Consider the following 21146-nt stretch of genomic DNA (forward strand, 5'->3'; position numbering starts at 1 on the left):
GTCTTAAAGTGCTCAAGCAGAAACTAAAAGGAAAAGGAAAACTGAAAAGGCTTAATGTGCAGGAATACCAATTCTAATTTATTTGTAAAATAAAATATATTTTGCTTTTGCAAAACAAAAAAAGTAAATTCTAATAGTGATTGGGAAGTTGACTACATTAGCACCCCTTTCTGTTTTATTTTTAGTAACCACAAAAATGCATTTTTCTGGTTTATTCTGTTTATACAAAAATGTTACCACACTGCAACTTTATCCAGTTATTGTGAAACCTACTTTCTTTTTTTTTCATGCCCCCAACTGGGGACCTGGCTCACAACCGAGGCATGTGCCCTGACTGGGAATCGAACCAGTGACTTTTTGGTTTGCAGGATGCCCAATTCACTGATCCACACCAGTCAGGGCTACTTTCTTCTTTTTGAAAGCTGGATATTAATAATTTTTAGATCTTTTCTTCAATATTGTGATTGGAAGTAAGTCTCTCATTTGGGAAGCTCAGTTAGCAATTTAAAAATTCTTACTGGGGTTGAGCAATTTTAATTTATTTGTGAACTGTTTCATATTTTCCATAAAAATCCTTAAAAATAAATGATTTATATTTATCCCTCATATATTATGGAACTTGTTTGTTATATTGCAGCTATTTTCTTTTGGTATTGCTTATAAAGGTCTTCCTTGGACCAACATTATGTAACTATAGTTTTCTATACTTCTCCCCCAGTATTTCATTATGTAGAAGTCTTTTCTTCTGGTATTTAAGAATTATATAAAAAAAGATAATTAAAGAATAATATAGATCCACTAATATCTTTCTCCTTGATCTCAATATGCATTTTTAGTCCTTTTTCTGTTTACTTTAGCATTACAATTTCCAAAGAACACATCCTCCAGTCTACAAAAAATGCCCAATTCTCTATGAACAAACAAACAATAGTATTATAGAACCATAGTCACTAATGTTAATATTGGTACATAGCTATTATTTTTATTCTAAAAAAATTAATTTTATAGGTCTTTGCAGTTTTGTACTAATTATAGTTCTTATAGATTTGTCAGATTTTTTGGCATATACTTTGCAGCTATACATCAACAGCTTTCAAGGATAACCATAAACTCATTCATTTGTAGTACCTTTCAGTCTCATATCTTAAAATGATCTCATACCAAGTAGGGGAGACTTTATAAAGATGAAAAGCTCAAATTTCTGGGGCTACTTGGTGAAAAGAGAGGTAAGTACCCTGAGAATCTTCCTAAGAAGAAGAGGACTGGACTGTTTAGAGCCAGTTTGAATTCAATGGATCTCGGATGAAAGTGTAGAATACGGGATTTATTTCCCAATCCCAGTTTACATTTCTCAGAGTAACCAGAGGATTGGCACACTCCAATTCTACCAGTTGAAAGGGGCCCTGCAAACTCAGGTTAGCTTGGAAACCATTCACTTAGGTGACCACAGGACATATGCATCGCTCTCATCAAGGAAAATGCTAGAAGTGTCAAGAGATATAATGCAGGACAGTTATCTGAGAAGACGTTCCACAAACTGTGGGCTCAGCCTCATGTCAGAGGTGATCAAAGGTAACCTAGGTTAGGTATTGAGTAGGTCTGTCCTCTGAGGTGCTAATTCCCTGTACATGTATTTTTAAAAGGTTAGTTTTGCCCTGGCTGGCGTAGCTCAGTGGATTGAGCGCGGGCTGGGAACCAAAGTGTCCCAGGTTCGATTCCCAGCCAGAGTACATTCCTGGGTTGCAGGCCATAAACCCCAGCAACCGCACGTTGATGTTTCTCTCTCTCCCTCTCTCTATCGCCCTCCCTTCCCTCTCTAAAAATAAATAAATAAAATATTAAAAAAAAAAAAGGTTAGTTTTTCTTAACAAGTATGTAACAAGTTTTTTGGTAACACACTAAATATGGAAACATAGATAAGAAAGCAATAACAAGGTATCAGAATCCTTCTAGAAATTAATTTCTATCTAAATACCGTTCTTGAATCCATCATCTTCTTAGTTTTCCTTAAGGTTACATATGAGGCTATTGTGGAAGATTCAGGTGTTGGTGATTTTGTTCTTGGAGGGACCACTCCAACAGGAAAGTGGGCACCTAAAAATGAAAACAGTAGTCATCTCTTACACAGCATTGCTGTCTTCGACATACTCAACTACTGAGGCTTTTAAAATCACAAGGCAAATTCACTGTTTGAAAAGAGCCACGGAAAATGCAATAGCTTTCCATCAGTTATTCTTAGTAAGCTAGCCAATCGTATTACCAGACAAATTTAGAATGAGGGTTGGAAATACGGCTCTGCAGACTGAGATATTAAAAATTTAGTATACTTAATAGATCACATATACTCACAACCACCCTGTAAAGAAAAGGTTAATGGAGGGCAGCAACGGGTTAATTTGCTTCCTCAGTCCATACAGCTCATCAGCACCATGGCCTAGAGCTTCTGTGTTAGCCCTGGTTGCTGCTCTGCTTCTTCACAAAGCATTCATGTTTTTAGGGGTTGAAAGTGCCTTAATCTAATCCTCTCACATAAGACAGATGACAAAAAATGGCCCAGGTTTAAGTGGTTCACCTAAACGTCTTTAGTTTTCAGTTGGTCTCTTTCAACTACACTGTACTTACTGTCTCAATAAAGAACACACTAATTATGTTAACAATAGTTAACTACAGGTAAGTACTGTCACTTTCTCTTTTATAAGAAGAAAACAAACAAAAGAAACTCACATCAACTGGAAAAAAAAAGTGTCTTATTCCCCACCCTCTTGAGAAGACAAACAGACCAATCATTCAGGGCCACTCAATTAAGTCGTAATATTATTTATGAACTGAGTTGTTTTGAGAGGTCTTGTGAGGTGTTTATATTATGAAGTGGTATATTTGAGAATGTGAAGAATTGAACTGATACACGGTACATGTAATTTTGCAACTCAAACAAAGAAAAGGCCTCTATTGTGCCAGCCAGTGGTCCATTTTTAAAAAAGCCCTACTTTAAGTCATGCGCTACAAATACACCACAATTGATCTGTGTACTATGGACAACAATACAGATGAGGACTTTTACATAAAACAGCCAAAGTTTTAAAAGAGGCAAAACTTTGAGGAAGAATTCGAACTGTATTCAAGAATGTATTTCAGATGCTATGTTTTTTATGAGTAAACACACACATCAGTGGAATGATCATCTAACTTCTTCACTTTCATTCATCCCCCAGTTTGAGAAACACCATCACAATCTTCACTGGCCTTTTCTCAGCCTTCCTAAATCTCTTCTTCCCTGTCTTGTTGCATGGATAGTAACTGTTAAGTTACATGTGTATCTTCCCCCTGCTTTTCTTTATAGTTCTGTAATATTTAAATTCCTAAAAATATACTATTTTAGTTTTACATAGTGTTAACCTATATGGATACTGAATTATATATTATGTATGTTTCTGCAACTTGATGGTTTCACTGAACAGTATGTTCAATTTCTTTGTAAACTCAAGTTTTAGATGTTTTTGTAAATACTATATAGCTGTTTCTAATTGTAAGCAGTTTGACAATCTTTGTTCAGCTGAAGCATTTAGTTCCAATAGATTTGTTGTAATTACTGATATATTTATGTTTACTTCTGACAACTTGTTTTTTGCTTTGCATTTTGTCCACTTCTCTGTTTCTCTCCCACGCTTTCTTCTTCTGGACTACCGTTCAGGTTGCCTCCCTACGAGTTTGGAAGACAATATAGTTTACTCAACTTTTAAAGTCTAAAGTTAGTCAGGATCATTCCAGTTCTCTGGAAAAGTACAAGGACCTTAGAACATGTTAATACTAACGAGCCTCTTCCTGTTTCATGGGCAACTCTTGTCAAATATTTTAGTTCTAAGATCCTCCTACCTGAAGTATTACAGAGTTCTCTTAACTGATGATCAGTATGTGGCAAACTCTCCCAGGCTTTGTTTTTACTACCTCTCAGGTTTTATTGAGGCAAAATGCACATGGAAGTGTGCAGATCTTAAGTGTACAATGGGTGAGGTTTGACAAATGTATGCCTGTGGGGTCAGCTTAAACAAGATAAAGACCACCCTCGCCACCCCACAGCTTCCTTCCAGTCAATCCCACCCTTCTGCCAAAGGCAGCTACTTCTCTGCTATCACCAATGGATTGGTTTTGCCTCGTCTCAAACTTCGAAAAAGGGAATCATATACCATGTCTCTCTTGTGTTGGGCTTCTTTCATTCAACATAGTTGCTTTTTTTTTCATGTTTATACATGTTGTTGATTCAGACACGTTGTACATTTATCAGTAATTTTTTTAATTGCCAAGGAGTATTCCATTGTATGAAGATTTGTTTACCTGCACTCTTGTTGACTGACATATGGTTGCTTCTAGTTTTTTTCTATTATGAATTAAAGCTTCATTAATCCTTGTAGAAGTCTTTTTGAGAAATTATGTGTTCATTTTTCTTAGGTAAAGACACAGGAGTGGAATTGTTCACTATACTAATTGCGTGTTTACCTTTGTAAGAAACTAATTGTTGTTCTATCCTATCCCACCACTGGGAATGCGTGAGTTCCAATTGCTCCACATCCTAACCAACACTTAGTAATCTTTTAAAATTTAGTCACTCTAGAGTCTAGAAGATGTAAATTGTGATTTTAATTTGCATTAAAACTGCATTTCTTTTACGATTAATCAGAACTGTAAACTTTTTGAATATGTAGTGTTTTGTCTACTTTTGACTGACTTGTCTGTGTTTATTATTGATTCACAAGAGTTTAAAAGAATATTCTGGATACAAGTCTTCTGTCAGGTATATGTATTGCTAATATTTTCTCCCATTCTGATGGACAGAGTTTTTAAATTTTGTTGGAATCCAATTCATTTTCAATTAGAGTTAAGTTACAATTATTCTTCTAAGTGTTTCCTAATTCTCATAACATGACCACATAGTATTACTTACTATTAGACAATATCAAGAACATATTCAAATTTCTGCAATTGCCTCAAGAAATGTCTTTAGAGACTCTCCCTTCAAACCATAATGCAGTCAAGGTTCAAACATTGCTTTGTAACTGGTCTTCTTTAAGTTTTTAATCCTGAATGTCCTCCCCCTACCTTTTTTCTTTACAATATTGAAAAGGACCAGCACTTAAAAAAAAAAAAATCAGCCCTGGCTGGTATAGCTCAGTGGATTGAGCGTGGTCTGTGAACCAAAGGGTTGCCAGTTTGATTCCCAGTCAGGGCACATGCCTGGGTTGCAGGCCAGATCCCCAGTGGGGGCCACATGAGAGGCAACTACACAGTGACGTTTCTCTCCCTCTCTTTCCCCCTCCCTTCCCCTCTCTAAAAATAAAATAAATAAAATCTTTAAAAAAACGTATAAAAAAATCAGAGTACACCTAGTAAGGGTACTATTTCATGGATAACTTTATTCATTTTATATAAATTGTTTAAAAATTTGTTTCAGCCTTTAATCTTTTACGTACAATTTTTAAATAGAAAAAGGCCTTTTTTTTCATGGACTTATTTCTCAGTAAAACCCAACCCTAAATGACATGAAACTTTTTATCCTTTATCCCACTTGGGATAAATACCCCAGAGACACCGATGGGTTTATCAGGCCTAGCTGGGATGACATGTACTATGTGGTTTATGCATCATGTCACTTTTCTAACACATGAATACTTCTGAATTCAAAAACTTACCAGATTCCACAGTTTTCAGATAAGGCACTGTGGACCTGCACAACTACTGGGTCAACATGAAAACTGAACTCACTGCTAAAACGTCTGAAGAACATGGGTGATAAAACATCTGAAATACTGACCTTTAACTGAAGTTTCCATTTCTGAAACGGGCTCTGATTTTTCTTCTCCATTAGATTCATCAACTTCTGCTACCGTTGTTAACTCTGGTTCACTCTTGTAGAGTCTATAATCTGGACCCTTGAAATGAAGGTATGTAATTACAAAAACATTGCTACAAGTTTCTTTTAAAATGTTTACCTATAAAGACTCATATCAAACTCTAAAAGTTAAAACCTCAGCTAGCTTTCTTGGGTATAACACAATTGATTAATAGGTGTTACAAGTAAGGTAGAAAAAAACAGATGAGATATTTTTAACAGGTAAATGTTTTGGTTTTAAAATTAAGAATATTCCTCTTAGGGATAACATCATTGGAACATTTTTATCATAGTATAACTGAGGTCTGAAAACAATTATATCATATTAACTCAATTAGCCCCACTGCTTTTTTCCTTATTCTCTTCTCCTTGCTTGTTACAGTTTACACTGATTTGTTTAACCCCAAACCTTTTATTCCCAGTGTCCATGGGTAACATCTCTCCTTGGCCATGGCCACCCTCTAATGGGTTTCTTAGACTGGACTGCGCTCCTCCCAACCCTTTTATCATTCCTAGTCATCTTTTTCTTTCTTGCTTCTTTCTGATTTAAAGATTTCACTTGTCTCTGATATTCCAAAATGGTATATTTAAATTATGAGTCCTCAGACAAATGCAAAATAACCATTTTAGAAAAATATTTATGAAAGATAAATCATGAAAGATTTTAAAATTGTGAAAATATTAAAACGTGAGAATGATAAAACCAAAACAGGAAAAACAAACAAAAATGACATTATAAACAAACAAACAAAAAATCATTGGTTAAAATTGGTGTTATAATAAAAACAAGTCTGAATGTAAAATAAATTCACTTTAAAAAATGACAGGGCATGTATAATTGATTGTTCTGTGGCTACTGTAGCCACTTACACAGTGAGATCCATTTCTTGTATATCCTTGAACTTGATGAATCTTCTTTTCTTCAGGCAGATGGACTGGGCCCCTGCTATAACAGAGCAAGGAGCTGCTATCACTGGGCAGAGGGGGGATTATGGGAGGCTGCTCTGTAAAGTCATAGGACCGAGGAAGTGGAGGACGAGGTGGGACTACTTCCTCTTCCTAAAGATTGTAGAATAGTCACCTTATTTAGATAAGCATATTGAATTAAGTGTATCTAAATTCTTTGCAATGGTAAGTTAACTTAAATTAACTTTAAGATAATTAAAGGGACACTGCCAAGCTGAAAGTCTCATATTGCAAAGCAAAACCCAAAATATTTATGATAGCCAATATGGTTTGAAATATGCTTGAATCTTTTCTTGGTAACACATAGGTTAGCTTTACTCTGAAGCTCAACATCTAAACAGATATATGGTACTACTATATTTCATTTTAAAAACAGAAGAAAAAAGTTAATTTGAAAATCTTACTGCCTCATTTTTTGGGTAATTTTTAAGGGAAAAAAGATAGACACTTCTTTTTGATTGGCTTTTATACATAATTAAGACCACAGATTCTTTCAATTAGGTTGACAGTATCTCTTTGCAGTTGCAGTTCCTTTATGGTATGCATGATACACAGCCAATTTATCTGTCAATCATCCTACACATTTTACCAAGTATTACAACGTAAGTATTCAAATTACTTATATCAGAAAAAGTATGACAATGTTAAAGTTCTAACACAGATGAATAATAGTGATTAAAATTTTTACATTAAAGGAAGAAAAATCACATTTGTTAGAAGTACCAAATTACTGAACCAGTGAAATTTTAAGACCAAAACAATAATTTGAATATATTTATGAAACATTTTTATGAGTAGAGAAGACAACTCTAATTCATGTTTTAAATACTTAAAATAATTTATAGACAAACAATCCAAACTTACCTCATTTTTGTACTTAACTGTTGAGAAAGGCCTTGATACTGCTATACCTGTTAAAAAATTGTAAAACAACTTACACTAAACATATCTTTTGAAATTTCAGAACAAAGAATAATTTGATTTCACTTATTTTACAGATTCTATTTTTAAAAGGACTTTATTTTCAGAGGGGGGGGGAAGGAGGGAGAAAGAGAGGAGGAGAGAAACATCGATGTGCAAGAGAGAGAAACATTGATTGGCTGTCTCCTGCACACCCGCAACTGGGGACCTGGCCCGCAAGCCAGGCATGTTCCCTGACTGGGAATCCAGCTGGAGAGCTTTTGGTTCACAGGACGCCTAAACCACTGAGCTACACCAGTCAGGGCTCATTTCACTTAATTTAAATTAAGCCTTCAGAATTTTAAATTAATTTAAAAAATACAGTTAAAACAACTGTTAAAACAACTAACTTTAACAAGTTAAAACAACTAATTTAAACAAGGGTATAGGGAAATGAGTTTCCTCAAACATTTATTGGTCTAAGTACATTTTGATATAATCTTTTGGGAGAACAGTTGTGGCATGCCTATCAAAATGGATATTATGTGCTCATTTCCCACTTGGAATTCTTAAGTACAGCATATGTTTATATTTACAGATACAATGATGTTCATTATAGCATGCTTATGACAGGGAAAAAACCAACCAATTAACCAGCCAACCTCCAAACTTAACGCCATGTTCGTCACCACAGAAATGGATATAGTCTATACAAAGAACTCTTTCATAGCAATTACTGTATTATAGTTAAGGAGAAAAAAGCAAATGGTTGAAAATAAGTATAGCATGATTCTATTTTTTGTTGTGGGGGAAAAACTCATAAAATCAAACCAATGTTTGTGTTTTTATAATTACAATACACACAAAACCATGATTTATTTTTGAGTGGGTGAGGCTGCTTTTTACTTTAGAAAGTTGTATACGACCACAAAAAGAGTGCCTGTTTTCAGATGTCGAAAATCTATGAAAACAAAAGTAACCCCATTCCCTGTGTCCTCCCACTTAGATCTAAACTGCGGACAATGACTGCAGACATGATACAGAAAAGCTAACCTACCCGTTTCTGTAGTGCCTCTTTGCTGTTTGTGCTTACTCAGGCCTTCCATGACATCCTGGATTCTCCAAAGTTCTTTCTGAATCTGTGCACGCTGAATTCCTGCTGATTCAGTCTGTCAATAAAAAAGCAGACCATGAATAAGAAAAAACTTACTTCCATTTTACCAATAAGAAAACTAACACCTAGACCTTGATTCCAGATCTGCCTATTTATGAAACTGGATTCTGTATTCCACATGGTGCTATATTGTCCCCTATCTGAATAATATTATCAGTCAAGATAATAGACTACATATAGTTTTGTTTTAAAAAGCAGCATTTAATATGGAATAAATTTCAATGAATTTTATATAAAATGATAAAATATGTATTATTTGATAAATTCATTTATAATTCAATACTTCAGTACCAAGTGACATACAGTTAGCTAGAAGCATAGAACGCTTCAGGGCTCACACCATGTACCTGATGGAATATAGAACTTTTATGAAACAATGTAAGATGGGAAATCTTGTGAGATAGAACAATCCCTCTCATTGGAAGTTTTCAAACCCAGGTCTTAGGTAGCCAATATTATAGAAACTGTTATGGGTATAAATGAATCTAACAGGGTGGGTGGTATTAGTACTGGTTAAAACAATGTAAAAACAAGACACTTTCGTACCTGAACTTCTCCAAGGCGATCCAGCTGCTCCTGCATCTGGTTCCTGGTGACAGTTACATCGTATTCTAACTTATCATATTCTCTCCATGCTCGTTCCAGTTCCTAAAATCAAAGAGTTTTAATTATTCTAATGGAGAAAGTGTGCTTTTATGTGGTTATCATTGCAATTATTATATAGTTTATACTGGGCAAAAAAAAAGTTGTAACTCATTTTTCTTTATTGTTTAAAGTACTTTCTTATATGAGTTGATTAAAATTTTTCCATGAATAAAAATAGTAAATAGGCTGTATTTTAGCCTGTTAGGTTTTCAACAACACTAGAAGCCTGATATGACTTGACTTCACAGTAATGAGTAATTTACAGTAATGTAATAAACCTAATTCAGCTAACTAAACAAGCCAGCGAATCCATGGAGATTCCATAAAGACACCACCCACCTATACTTTTCTCTTCTGGAAAAACAATCACCCCCACACATGGTCTTTAACTACTTGTTATCTGTTGACTATGGAATGATGCTACTAGTGCGCAAATTACACCATCATTTCACTGTTTCAGGAAAGCTCTTTTGTGGGAGTGTCTGCACTCTTTTATGGGTTGTAGTTACTCTTCAGACGTTTCAGAGTGATGTGAGGTTGACAAACTGATCAACTAGGCACAGGGACAATATCTGATTACTACCTTATTACCAGTTATCTACTGTAGTGTTGGCACATGGAATATAACCAACAAGTATTTCCTGAGTGCAGCTGTAGGGTGAATCAGTAACTCCTGTCCAAGAACCTCTCCCATGACCAGGGAGTTCTTGCCTTGAATTGCTCCCAACAAAACTTCCCTGGGCATTGTCAGTTTAATAGCAGCAAGTCTGGGCACAGGAAAGAGGGTGCTGAGTGTAGAAGGAAGGTTACTCAAAATCATCTTAGTTAAAAAACAAATAAACAAACAAACAAACAAACCTCAAGTTCCTAGAGTGTCTCTTTTAAAGAGTTATTTTACTTTGCGTATTCTACAACTAGCTTAAAGTCACTTTTAAAAATGTAGGCAATGAAAAATTATACAAGGTGCATATTTTAAAAAATTAAAAGTCTTAATTTGGGTCATTTGTAGTAATTGCTTTGTGAATTGAACATCTCTTCAAGCAGGTTTCACAATGAATTACATTTTTTTAGAAAAGCAGACATAAACCATTGGAGAGTTTTTCATCATTTCTATATTAAGTAGCTAGCTTAAGGATCCTATTAAACAGATTTCACAATGAATTAAATTTAAAAAAGCAAAGTAATAAAGAACTACAGATTTTTAAAAAAAAATAATAAATGAAGTTTTAATTGACCTAGAGACAAAAACTACTCAGCAAGGTCAGTAAGCATTTCAGCCTCCTTAGTGTGCTAGAGTCTAGCCTGGACAGCGTTCAGGGAGAGGGTTGATTCACTCTTCTACTCCATCGGCAGCATCAGAAAAACAAGGGATGACCGGCAGTTTAGACGAAATGCAGGGCTGGCAGCCACGCCCAGTCCTTAGACCCCACACCTCTTCAGCTCCTCTGCTCTGCCGAGGTAAGCTTTGATAGCGTCTTCCTTGGAAGTCCCTCTCAGCTCATTCCAGACATCCCACCTGGCCTTGCCTTTGAGGCCCAATACCCTAGGCCGTTCTGTATGTATGTCACCCCCAGTTGCTTGTTTGTAGTGGCTGTGGATGGACTGAATCTCATCGTCTGCTGGCTTGGTCCTGAGGTGCTTACTCTCCTCAGTAGCGCTGTCAAACTCAGCCTGAGACATGCTGGCAGGATTACAGGGAGCTGGCAGAGGCGGCGATGAGTGGAAAGAAGTCAAGAACTACAGGTTTTTATCTTATCTATATTGAATAAATATTAGACTTATGAACTTGGTTTCAGCCAACTTTTTACCTGAATGAACAAGGATATAAAACAGCTTCTAGCCATCTTCTAATTTATACACATCACAAAAAATGCAAGCGTAAATAGTGGGTCTTTGAAAGCTTGGAGGGTGGATAGGGAATGAGGACAATCGACTCAACGGCAGCTCAGTGATGACAGAAGATGGTATTGCCCAGCTGACACCCGGCCACTCTTGCAGAAAGGCCAGAGTTCGGGGTGGGCTCAAAGGCACTGGAGAGGCATCTAAGTAGAAGAATTTTAGGATGGTGGGAATCTTTGTCTTTCTTATAGGAACACATGAGAAATAGAGATTGAAAGCTAGAGATTACCAATATTTTAGGGGTGAAGAAACATAATATACTTTCAATTTGCCTAACCTGAAAAGTCCTGTCATGGACACTGTTACTGGGCCTGAGTCTCACAATGCTGCCGGGCCTCCCATCTGCCTTTACCTCTTGACGCCTCAAACAGGACTATGGGTGGGCAGAACACAAGTCGACGGGATGGTATGGGAAGGGGGCGCTGGCACAGCAGCGGTTTCCTAACACCTGCCTGAGAATTTCATGTAAGAATTCAATGGGTTCTACAAGTACAATGTTAAATTTTTGCATATGACATTACTGTTATCTTTTCAAGACAATATATAGGTACACCAAGGAAATTAAAAGGGGTAATGATTTTCAAATACACAAGTATCTTAAAATCCATATGTACAAGTCAGGAAACAGTGTTTCCAATAAAAATGTGAAGTTTTACATCACACAGTTCAGAGGATGAACTCTTGACTTCTGCAACCACGTGGATGAAACTCAAGAAGGTTTCAGAAGCAAAGAGTATATACCATATGATCACACTTTATTAAGATACAAAAACAGGCAAAGCTGATACACGGTTTGAAAGTTGGGTAGTGGTGTTCTTGGGCAGAGGCAGTCTCTGGGAGGGGAGCTTCCGGCCTGCTAGTAAAATTCAGCGTCTTAATATGGATGTGAGCCGCATCTGCACGCTTATTGGTGTACTTTCCTGAGAATATGCCATACTCTAACAAAGGGGAAAAAATATGTGTGCATGTGTGGGATTGTTGCAGATGTGGCAGAGGACTTTAAAAACCTGGCCTAAATTTAGGGCATGGAACAAGTACATTTTAAAGTGGTTGCTTCCTTATAATCTGTACTATAACACTTGGCCACTGTAGGTGGAACAAAAACCTTCAAATAGGTCTGCAACATTCAGATGTAATCAATTCCCAGACTACCAAAAAAAAAAAGAGAAAAAAAAAAGAAAGAAAAAGAAAAAGAAAAAAGAGGATTTAAAAATCTAACTACAGAGTTATAACAGATACATGCTGTGATCTTCAGCCCTGGCTGGCGTAGCTCAGTGGATTGAGCACAGGCTGGGAACCAAAGTGTCCCAGGTTCGATTCGCAGCCAGGGTACATTCCTGGGTTGCAGGCAATAACCCCCAGCAACCACACATTGATGTTTCTGTTTCTCTCTCTCCCTCTCCCTCTCCCTCTCCCTCTCTCTCTCTCTCTCTCCCTCCCTCCCTCCCCTCTCTAAAAATAAATAAAAACAAAAACATACTGTATCTTTAAAAAAAAAAAAGAATTAGGAATAATAATTCATTTCCAAGCTTTTTATGTAGTAAGAATTTCCTTTTCTTATCCAGAAACAATGGCTATTTATAATATAATCCACTTGGGGCAAATGGTTACAAAATGTGCTTAAATAAGTAAAGAATTATAACCACATTATGCTTAGAGCTAACAGAGACTGGTTTACTTGGGGTTTGCCTTTTAATTAGTGCTTCTGAGTTTTAATCTAAGAAATGTTAATTGACGGATTTTCAGTTTCAAAATAGATAGAGGGCAATAATATACATGCAGTATGAATACTTATTAATTTCTTACGGTAATCTTCAAATAACTCTTTTCAATTTTAAATATTACAGATTAATGTCCACTACTAACTCTTGGAAAATTAAAGCATTGCAATATTTAAACTTAGCGTTATATTTTGAAAGTTATTGGCAAGAAAAAAATCATTAAATCTTTTGAAAATTGAAATCACTACCACCTAACCATAACAATTCTGTTAAGTGGGTATTAGAAACAACTGCTTTTTAAAAGATCAATTAAAATAAAGTTAATCTGATTTCATTTTTACTTTCAGGATGTAAAAATTTCTTGGCACAGATTTTTAAAAAGTGCTTAGTTATTTCAATAATTCTTTTTAAAAAAGAGCATTTGTCTTCTATGACTTTATACTTGCCTTATAACATAACTGCATCTCAAGTAAAAACCACTACTTACAACATGACACACCTTACTATACTAATAATGACTATGGTGGTGTTTTTTAAACCTAAAAAGACGTTTAAGAGGGACCAAATTGAAACTGCATAGAGAGAAGATCAATTAAATCAGCCACAGTTACAGAGCTACCTATGTTTTAAATTTCTAGCTTATGGTAATAATTACAGTACTTCTACTTTTTGGCTATTTATATCTTTAATGTATATCTTTAGTTTTCCCTCTAATTTTCTCTTTGAAACAAAACTATATTCTATCTCAAAGGAAGTGGTTACTTCTTACTATACAATTTTAGATATAATGAACTTTTATAATTATAAAAGTAGAAACGCTGGAACACAGGAAAAGACTAAAAAAAGGACATTACTATGCTACATACTTGTTAACATTTGTGTGGATTATCTTTTAATTTTTCTCAGACACACATGATAGAAATTTCTAAATACACACAAAATTAGTGCCCACCAACCACAGAACTGAATTCAACAGTTATCAACACATAGCCAATCTGATTCCATCTGTAACACCCATATTCTATCCCTGTGGGATTATGAAACTATCATTTTGAAATCTATAAATACTTCAGTATGTATTTCTAAATAAAAAAAACAAAATGAGAAAAAATATTCTTAATTTTTAAATCAATAATATCTAACCCTTTGAAAGTATTTTTAATTACAACCCCTTCCTCCCCCTCCATCCCCTTGCTACTTATTTGTTGAAGAAAATGGACCCCTTTTTCTCTAGAATTTCTCCTATTCTCGATTTTGCTAATTGAATTCCTATGGTATTGCTTAGCATACTCTTCTGTTTCCTTTATTTCCTATAAATTTGTAGTTATATATGGAGGTTCCTGAGAGTCAGATTTGATTTTCTGGCAAACATACGTTGGGGAGTGTTGCCAGGTACGTTCTTGGGCAGCACATCAGGAGGCGTATCACATCGGGCTGTCTCTTTTTGGGGAATGTTGTTTTGTAATTATGAAATAACCAGAAAATTTAGAATATGTCTTAAAATCTTTCCAAGGATGTTCCATGACATTTCATGGATGTCAACAGGTCTACTATAAGGAATCACACTTTGCTGTAACCACAATTCTCAGCAGCTCTTTATTACACTGAAAATGACTACATAAAGTCAAGTAGTGTAAGCTTCTCCCCAAGGTGGTTCATTTACCCAGGTTCCGTGCCCCTTCAAGTGTACAATTCTAAACCTAGTTTACCCACTTTAGCCCCAAATCTCCACTTACTCATGGTCCTCCTATCTATCGAAGCATGCAGTTTAGAGTACAAATAAGTTTAACGGAAGTCTACATAATACTTACTCACCATGTAACCCCGGGAAGCCTGTGTCTCAGTTTTTCACTTTTAACACACTATAACAGCACCCACATCTAAGGGGTATTATGTGGATTAAGTCCATGTATAGCGCTTATAATGGAACCTGGTACCTAATAACTGCTCCATAAATATTCATGATTATTACTATTTCATATATTGATATTATTTTACAGTGGATAAATGCTTAAGACCTCACATGATTCAGGATGATTGGGGGCCTTTATATTTGCTTTCTGAGGTCTGAAATTCCAATTTCAGACTTTTGATTAAGAAAATTTTAAGTTCCAGAAAGTACACGGGCCTGCACAGTGAAGTGGAGCAGAAAGTATAGAAGCCCTAGAATTAAATCCTTGACTTAGGTGCTGCCTCTGCTCCTCATTAGTCATGTCACCTTGGCAAGCCTCTCACTGGGGAATTCTGAAGCATTCTACACATTTTCTCAGAGTCCTCAGTGGAATCAAAAACCCCGTTGCCCACAATGGTAACCAACTCAGCAGTGAAACCTTTATCAGCTTTACCCTCGCCCTGTCTCACCCTCCACACTCCTGAAATCATCTTCCCAAAATGCTTTCTGAACCCATTTCATCTCAGGCTCTGCTTGCAGAACAGACCCCAAACTGAGAGTTACACACTGAAAAATTTTAAGGTGGAACTGTTTTAATAACCTTTCTCTCTAATTGGGTTTAGATAAACTGAAGGCAAGGACAGAACACAAAGGCACTATGTGCTTAAAGCATGTGGGTGTGTTGAATGGATGGGGCTTATGGAGAAGAAAGATGGTTTTAAAAATTAAATAAAACTTAAAGGGAATATCGTTTTACATGTTTACCTTGTGTTAATCCTGGTTTTATGTACCTTAGTGGCCAACCAGGTGAGGGGATATTCTCTGAAGCCAAGCTTTGATCTGGGGATGCGTTGATGTTATACCTCTGGTGTTATTGTGTCTCTTACACCTCAGAACTTGGATCTGAACCAGTGTCCTGAATCAACTGTGAGAGAATCAGCAGACTCCTCTGAGATTCTGCTTGCATAAATGTTCATTCAAATTTAAATAGATTCAACATCCACTGAGTACCCAACATGTACCCAGATGTTATGCATCATTTGTAGCCTTGAGCTGCAAATATGAGTAAGTTCACATAAAGGCATGAATAACATAGTCTGTATTCTATTATTAAGATATGTCTTAGAAGAACATACTGAGGGGTTGTAATGGTCATTGAGTAATGCTGAAGGTAAAGGCAAAACACTCATGAAAGTAATTATATAGGATAACAACCAGAAAACGGATACTCAGATCCATGTAGATCTAAGTCTTCAGGACTATGGTTAGAAGATACAGATTTGTCTTTGGAGTATAGCATTTATTAGCTTTGTAATGCTGGGCAAGTCACTTAGTCCAATCATTCATCAGACTTTTACAAAAAGACTTTATTTATTTATTTTTAGTGAGAGGGAAAGAGAAGAAGAAAGAGGGTAGAGAAAAATCGATGTGAGAAACACTGATCATTTGCTGCTGGCACACGCCCTGACCAGGAATCTAACCGGCCACCTTCTGCTTTGCGGGATGACACTTAGTCAATGGAGCCACACAAGTCAGGGCTCATTCATCACATTTTTATTTCATTTTTTAAAAAATATTTTTATTTATTTTTAGAGAGAGGGGAAGGGAGAGAAACATCAATGTGTAGTTGCCTCTCGAGTGCCCCCTACTGGGGACCTGGTCAGCAAGCCAGGTGTGTGCCCTGACTGGGAGTCAAACTGGTCCTTTCAATCCACTGAGGCCGCTCCAGCCAGGATTCATCATATTTTTAATGCACATCCTATAATGCTGGATGCCAGAGCTACAAAGATGAATGAGATTTGGTTCTGGTTTCAAGGAGATAACAATAGAAAGGATATTAATTCTTCAAAAAAATCTATGAACATCACAGTATAAGAGACTAAATGAGGTAACTATTTCAAAATCAGGAATAAGAATATTAGATATAGGGTATGTAAGAATCATAAAATCTAAGTTTTGATCTATTTAAAACCATGCTATATTCCTTTAGAAATAGCTCATGTTTGGAATATTATTTTAATGGTTAGAATTGAGAAGTCACATTGAGATTCTGGTATTTTGCCAGCTTGGAAAGACCTCTCTTAGTTAAACATTAATGCCTGTGGACCTTCTGAAAAGGTAGCTGCTCTCTAAGAGCTCACTGAAGCTACAGACAAGAGTGTGTTAGCAATTTTCTTTAACAGGTGGTTTTTGTGAGGATTTGTCTTTCAAAGGGCTGCTTGGGCAGGTGCTCTTACTATGTTTTGAGATGACTACATCACAGGATCTAAAGCAGACTGTTTAAACTCATAAAACGATTTATGAACTCTAAATAAGACTTTTAGATTTGGTAATCCCAAGTGACTCTACATAAAGTGACATGACTGTGGGTTAAAAGGTTCTGCTAATTATATTTCTCACTCAAACCTATCATCTAAACTTAGATCACACTGCAGCTATGAAACTTAATGTTGACAGCTTCTTAAAAGCATTTCACAGGTGCCTTTTATTGAAAGGGTTGGTTAAGTGAACCTAATAACCACCTTCTCAAAATTATCCTAACTCCCCTAAAATCCAAATAATATTTGTTTTCCTAATATAACAAATTTTAACCTATTTAAGAATTTTTCATTTGCATTATATATTAACAGGAGTCTCTCTTGTAAAACAGCTATTTGACCAAAAAATGCCTGCTAATTAGAGAAATCAAGACCACCCTTTATTTTTGATATTAATAACAAATTAATTTCTTTTTGTAATAAAGAACAACCCTAAAAATAGCCCAATTAAACAGAAATATAAAACTGTGTAATATTTCAGTGAGTCTTACTAGGGAAAAAGTATTTGCTACTTACGGCAGTGGCTCGAGAAAGCTCTCGACAGGTGCTGAGCAGTCCGTTTTGTAAGTCGTCCCTCTGCAACACCACGGTCTGAATGGCCGCTGGGTTATCTGCATTCATTTCTATCTCCTGGCTCGCCGACAGCAAAGCTTGCTCAAGCGTGTACTATTATAATAAAAATAATTACATTTAATGTTCTGCATCATCAAATTAATTCTTTTTTACTTCAGTTATCAGTGGCCTGATAATAATCATATCAAGTAACATCAGTTGTAGATAATAAACATAATTATCCTACTTTCTCCTTGTGGAGCTGCTGAAGTTTCTCTTCCAGAGCATGTACCACTTTATCTTGTTCACACAGACGGCTTAACTTGGCCTAGGTTATAAGAGAAAATATTTTTTGTTAGCAAACTTTTCCTTGTAATTGAAGAGTGGTTAGTCATCACTTATGTAAGTGGAGGTGCCTGTAACAAGAACACACATTTAAAATGGCTATGGAATACCTAATTATGTCAATCTTTATTTTAATGAGTAAAATAAAAATGTAAACATAGCTTATAGATAGAATGCTTCAAAATCATGCACATAAAGTGAAAGTTTTTCAGCCATACTATTGAACCTACATAATTCAAAATAGTAATCAAGCAGTCTCATGCTTTAAACAAATCATTTCAACATGGTTAAGATCCCCCCCCACAAACTGCTGAATAGAGTTTAAGCGATAATATATGCAGACCTTCATTAAAACACCAAGTAGATTCTGTTGCTCTATTCTAAAAATTATGCTCATGTTCTTAGAAAAAAATATTAACAAAAGATTCCTTCTAATTAAAATAATAAAAATAAAAATACTACTAGTGGAGAAAAATCACTCAGTAGTTTTAATGTTTTAGATTCATGGTACTACCTCATTTTTTAGATTATGAAAATATGAGAGTATACTCTAATAAAATTTCAATGCTATAATAAACCAGTTCTCCACGTCTGAAAATAAAAACCTGGCCAAAATGCAAATATATCTTGAACTTTACTGCATAAGGACAAGTCAGGAAGAAATATGAGATTTTACTTCATTTATCTATTGAAGTAACTCCATTATCTTTGCTAGATACAACTCAAGACACACCAGATGGAACACAGTGGTCTCCCCTTATCCATGGGGCAAAGGTTCCAAGACCCCCAGTGGATGCCTGAAACCACAGATAGCAACAAATCCCATGTATACTGTGGTTTTTTTCCTGCATACACACACACATACACTTTATAGCCTCACTGAATTGACAGCCATCACTGTTCTTTAGCTTTGGGGTCATTACTAAAATAAGGGTCACTTGCACACAAGCACTGTGATACCAAAACATTCAATGCTGATAACTGAGAAGGGTACAAAGTGACGATGAGCAGCCGGGGAGGGCATGCAGCGGGGAGGAGATGCGGGACAAAGGGATGAGTCACCACCCAGGCAAGACAGGTGGGATGGCGTGAGATTTCATCATAATGCTTGGATTGGATGAAATCTAAAACTTATGAATGGTTTATTTCTGGAATATTCCACTTAACATTGTGGACCATGGCTGACTGCAGGTCACTGAAAGTGCACAAAGCAAAACCAGAGAAGGGGAGACTACAGTATATTGAAGTGAAAAAGAAGTAAAACTCAATGAATAAAATCAGGGGAATTCGGGAAGAATGAGATGTAAGTAAGAATGCATAACAAGTCACCGATCTAAAATATGATTATAAAGTACTAAATTTAAGTAGTAAAAAAGTGATGAAATTTGTAGAGGCTGATATTTTCTCCAAAAGATTGGGACTATTTTACTTTATCTCTAGACCTATATAATTTTTAATAAAATAGTCTTTTACTTTCATTTGTGTGACCCTTAGTATATTCAGCTATTAACTATGGGGGTGAGGGTGGGCAGAGAATAGATTGGGGACCTGGCATTTAATTGGATCTAAGTGCAAAATTTGAAAATGCTAATTCATTTGATATCATTTTGGAGGGCAGAGGAGGAAGGGGAAGTTTTTGTCATGCTCCTTTTACTTGGTTTCGGCAGAAAACACGACAGCACTGACAATATCCAGCACACGGAAACTTACATCAATATCAACTTCGTCAGGTCTGTATTTGTACAATGTGCCTCTGCATTCATCTTGTGACAGCTACAAGGAAAAATGGCACAAAGCAACTTTAAAATTAATATTTAAGAATATATTTTAGTCTATAGTTAATATTTTAGATTTATATAACTAATAAAATGGGATTTTAATGATTCTTATATTTCAGGAGTTTAATTCAAACACAGATCATTACAAAAAAATAGAAAAAAATATTTAACAGTGATACAATATGCAGGATACATTAAGAATGATGTTAACTTCAGCTTATCAAACAAAATAATAAGCTGGTCAAACAAAATTATACAGCACCTCACATTTTCCATTTGTAAGACACACATTTTAATGAAAATTGACAAATACAATCGTAGCAACTGTACTGAATCAAATATTTGAATCAGGCATAGTTCAACAGTCAAAACTGTCCTTCACAGTATACACATAATCACACAACTGTGTATGTGTACACTTAAATGTCGACACATCTTAGTACAATTTTACTAACAAAGCCTGTAACATATTGTATACATATACATAATATATAAACACACATACACAATATAGACTTATCTTGTTCTTCTGTCTTAAGAACTAAAAGATAATGGAGGAAAAGTATGGGTTTAATTGAAAAAGAGGAAAAGCATTCAAAACCTCAAAACTGAAAGCCCATGTTATTATAAATTATGGATAGTCAAATTTCATAAAAGGCTTATATGTGTTCATTGACGGCATTTGATTTATTATATTGTAAAGAATGATTATTTGGTGTATTTAAAACATCATTTCTTCAGCTTATTCCAAATATCTTTTGGTCGAATGAATCCTCGTTTCTGATTGTGCTCACCAGGGTCTCCCTAGCCACCCCGTCTGTTATACCACAGACCACACCAGAGCCTCTGCAGGCAGCATCACCACCCTTCTTGTTTTGTGACTTTATATTGACTGCTAGAAAGTAACAAACACATAGTAGGAAAATTTTAGTAGGGGCTCACTGCATGTTTACTGATTGTACTCTTTTTTGTAAACTGGGGATGGGAATAGTGTATCCCAACTACATTCTAAATTAGAAATTTGTATTTATATATATACATGCAGATTTGTAATAAGAACATATAAGTTTTAA

At 35.6% G+C, this 21146-nt stretch overlaps 2 protein-coding genes across 5 annotated transcripts in view; both read right to left on the reverse strand.

Moving 5' to 3' along the window:
* PLEKHA5 (pleckstrin homology domain containing A5) overlaps positions 1-21146 on the reverse strand; it is a 201743-nt gene that overhangs the window by 9658 nt on the left and 170939 nt on the right. For 3 of the 4 annotated variants that reach the window (XM_045829211.1, XM_045829210.1, XM_045829212.1), the window contains 8 exons: positions 20006-20068; positions 18198-18278; positions 17915-18064; positions 9471-9572; positions 8808-8919; positions 7715-7761; positions 5807-5924; positions 1976-2094 (listed from right to left, as the gene is read on the reverse strand). In XM_045829211.1, coding sequence (XP_045685167.1) covers positions 1976-2094; positions 5807-5924; positions 7715-7761; positions 8808-8919; positions 9471-9572; positions 17915-18064; positions 18198-18278; positions 20006-20068 — 792 coding nt within the window. Of the gene's footprint in view, positions 1-1975; positions 2095-5806; positions 5925-6754; positions 6944-7714; positions 7762-8807; positions 8920-9470; positions 9573-17914; positions 18065-18197; positions 18279-20005; positions 20069-20578; positions 20615-21146 lie in introns of all 4 variants that reach the window. The other variant, XM_045829213.1, reaches the window with a different exon arrangement.
* LOC123812460 (acyl-CoA-binding protein-like) lies at positions 10989-11249 on the reverse strand. Its single transcript, XM_045829214.1, has one exon. It carries the CDS (start codon positions 11247-11249, stop codon positions 10989-10991), a length of 261 nt encoding a protein of 86 aa, XP_045685170.1.

This window comes from Phyllostomus hastatus, unplaced genomic scaffold, assembly GCF_019186645.2.
Source record: "Phyllostomus hastatus isolate PE091 unplaced genomic scaffold, TTU_PhHast_1.1 phas_scaffold_93, whole genome shotgun sequence".
Taxonomy (NCBI): Eukaryota; Metazoa; Chordata; class Mammalia; order Chiroptera; family Phyllostomidae; genus Phyllostomus; species Phyllostomus hastatus.

What these genes read in the sequence shown, in the direction of transcription:
- LOC123812460 (XM_045829214.1), bottom strand. Translation starts at nt 11,249, where the DNA reads ATGTCTCAGGCTGAGTTTGACAGCGCTACTGAGGAGAGTAAGCACCTC.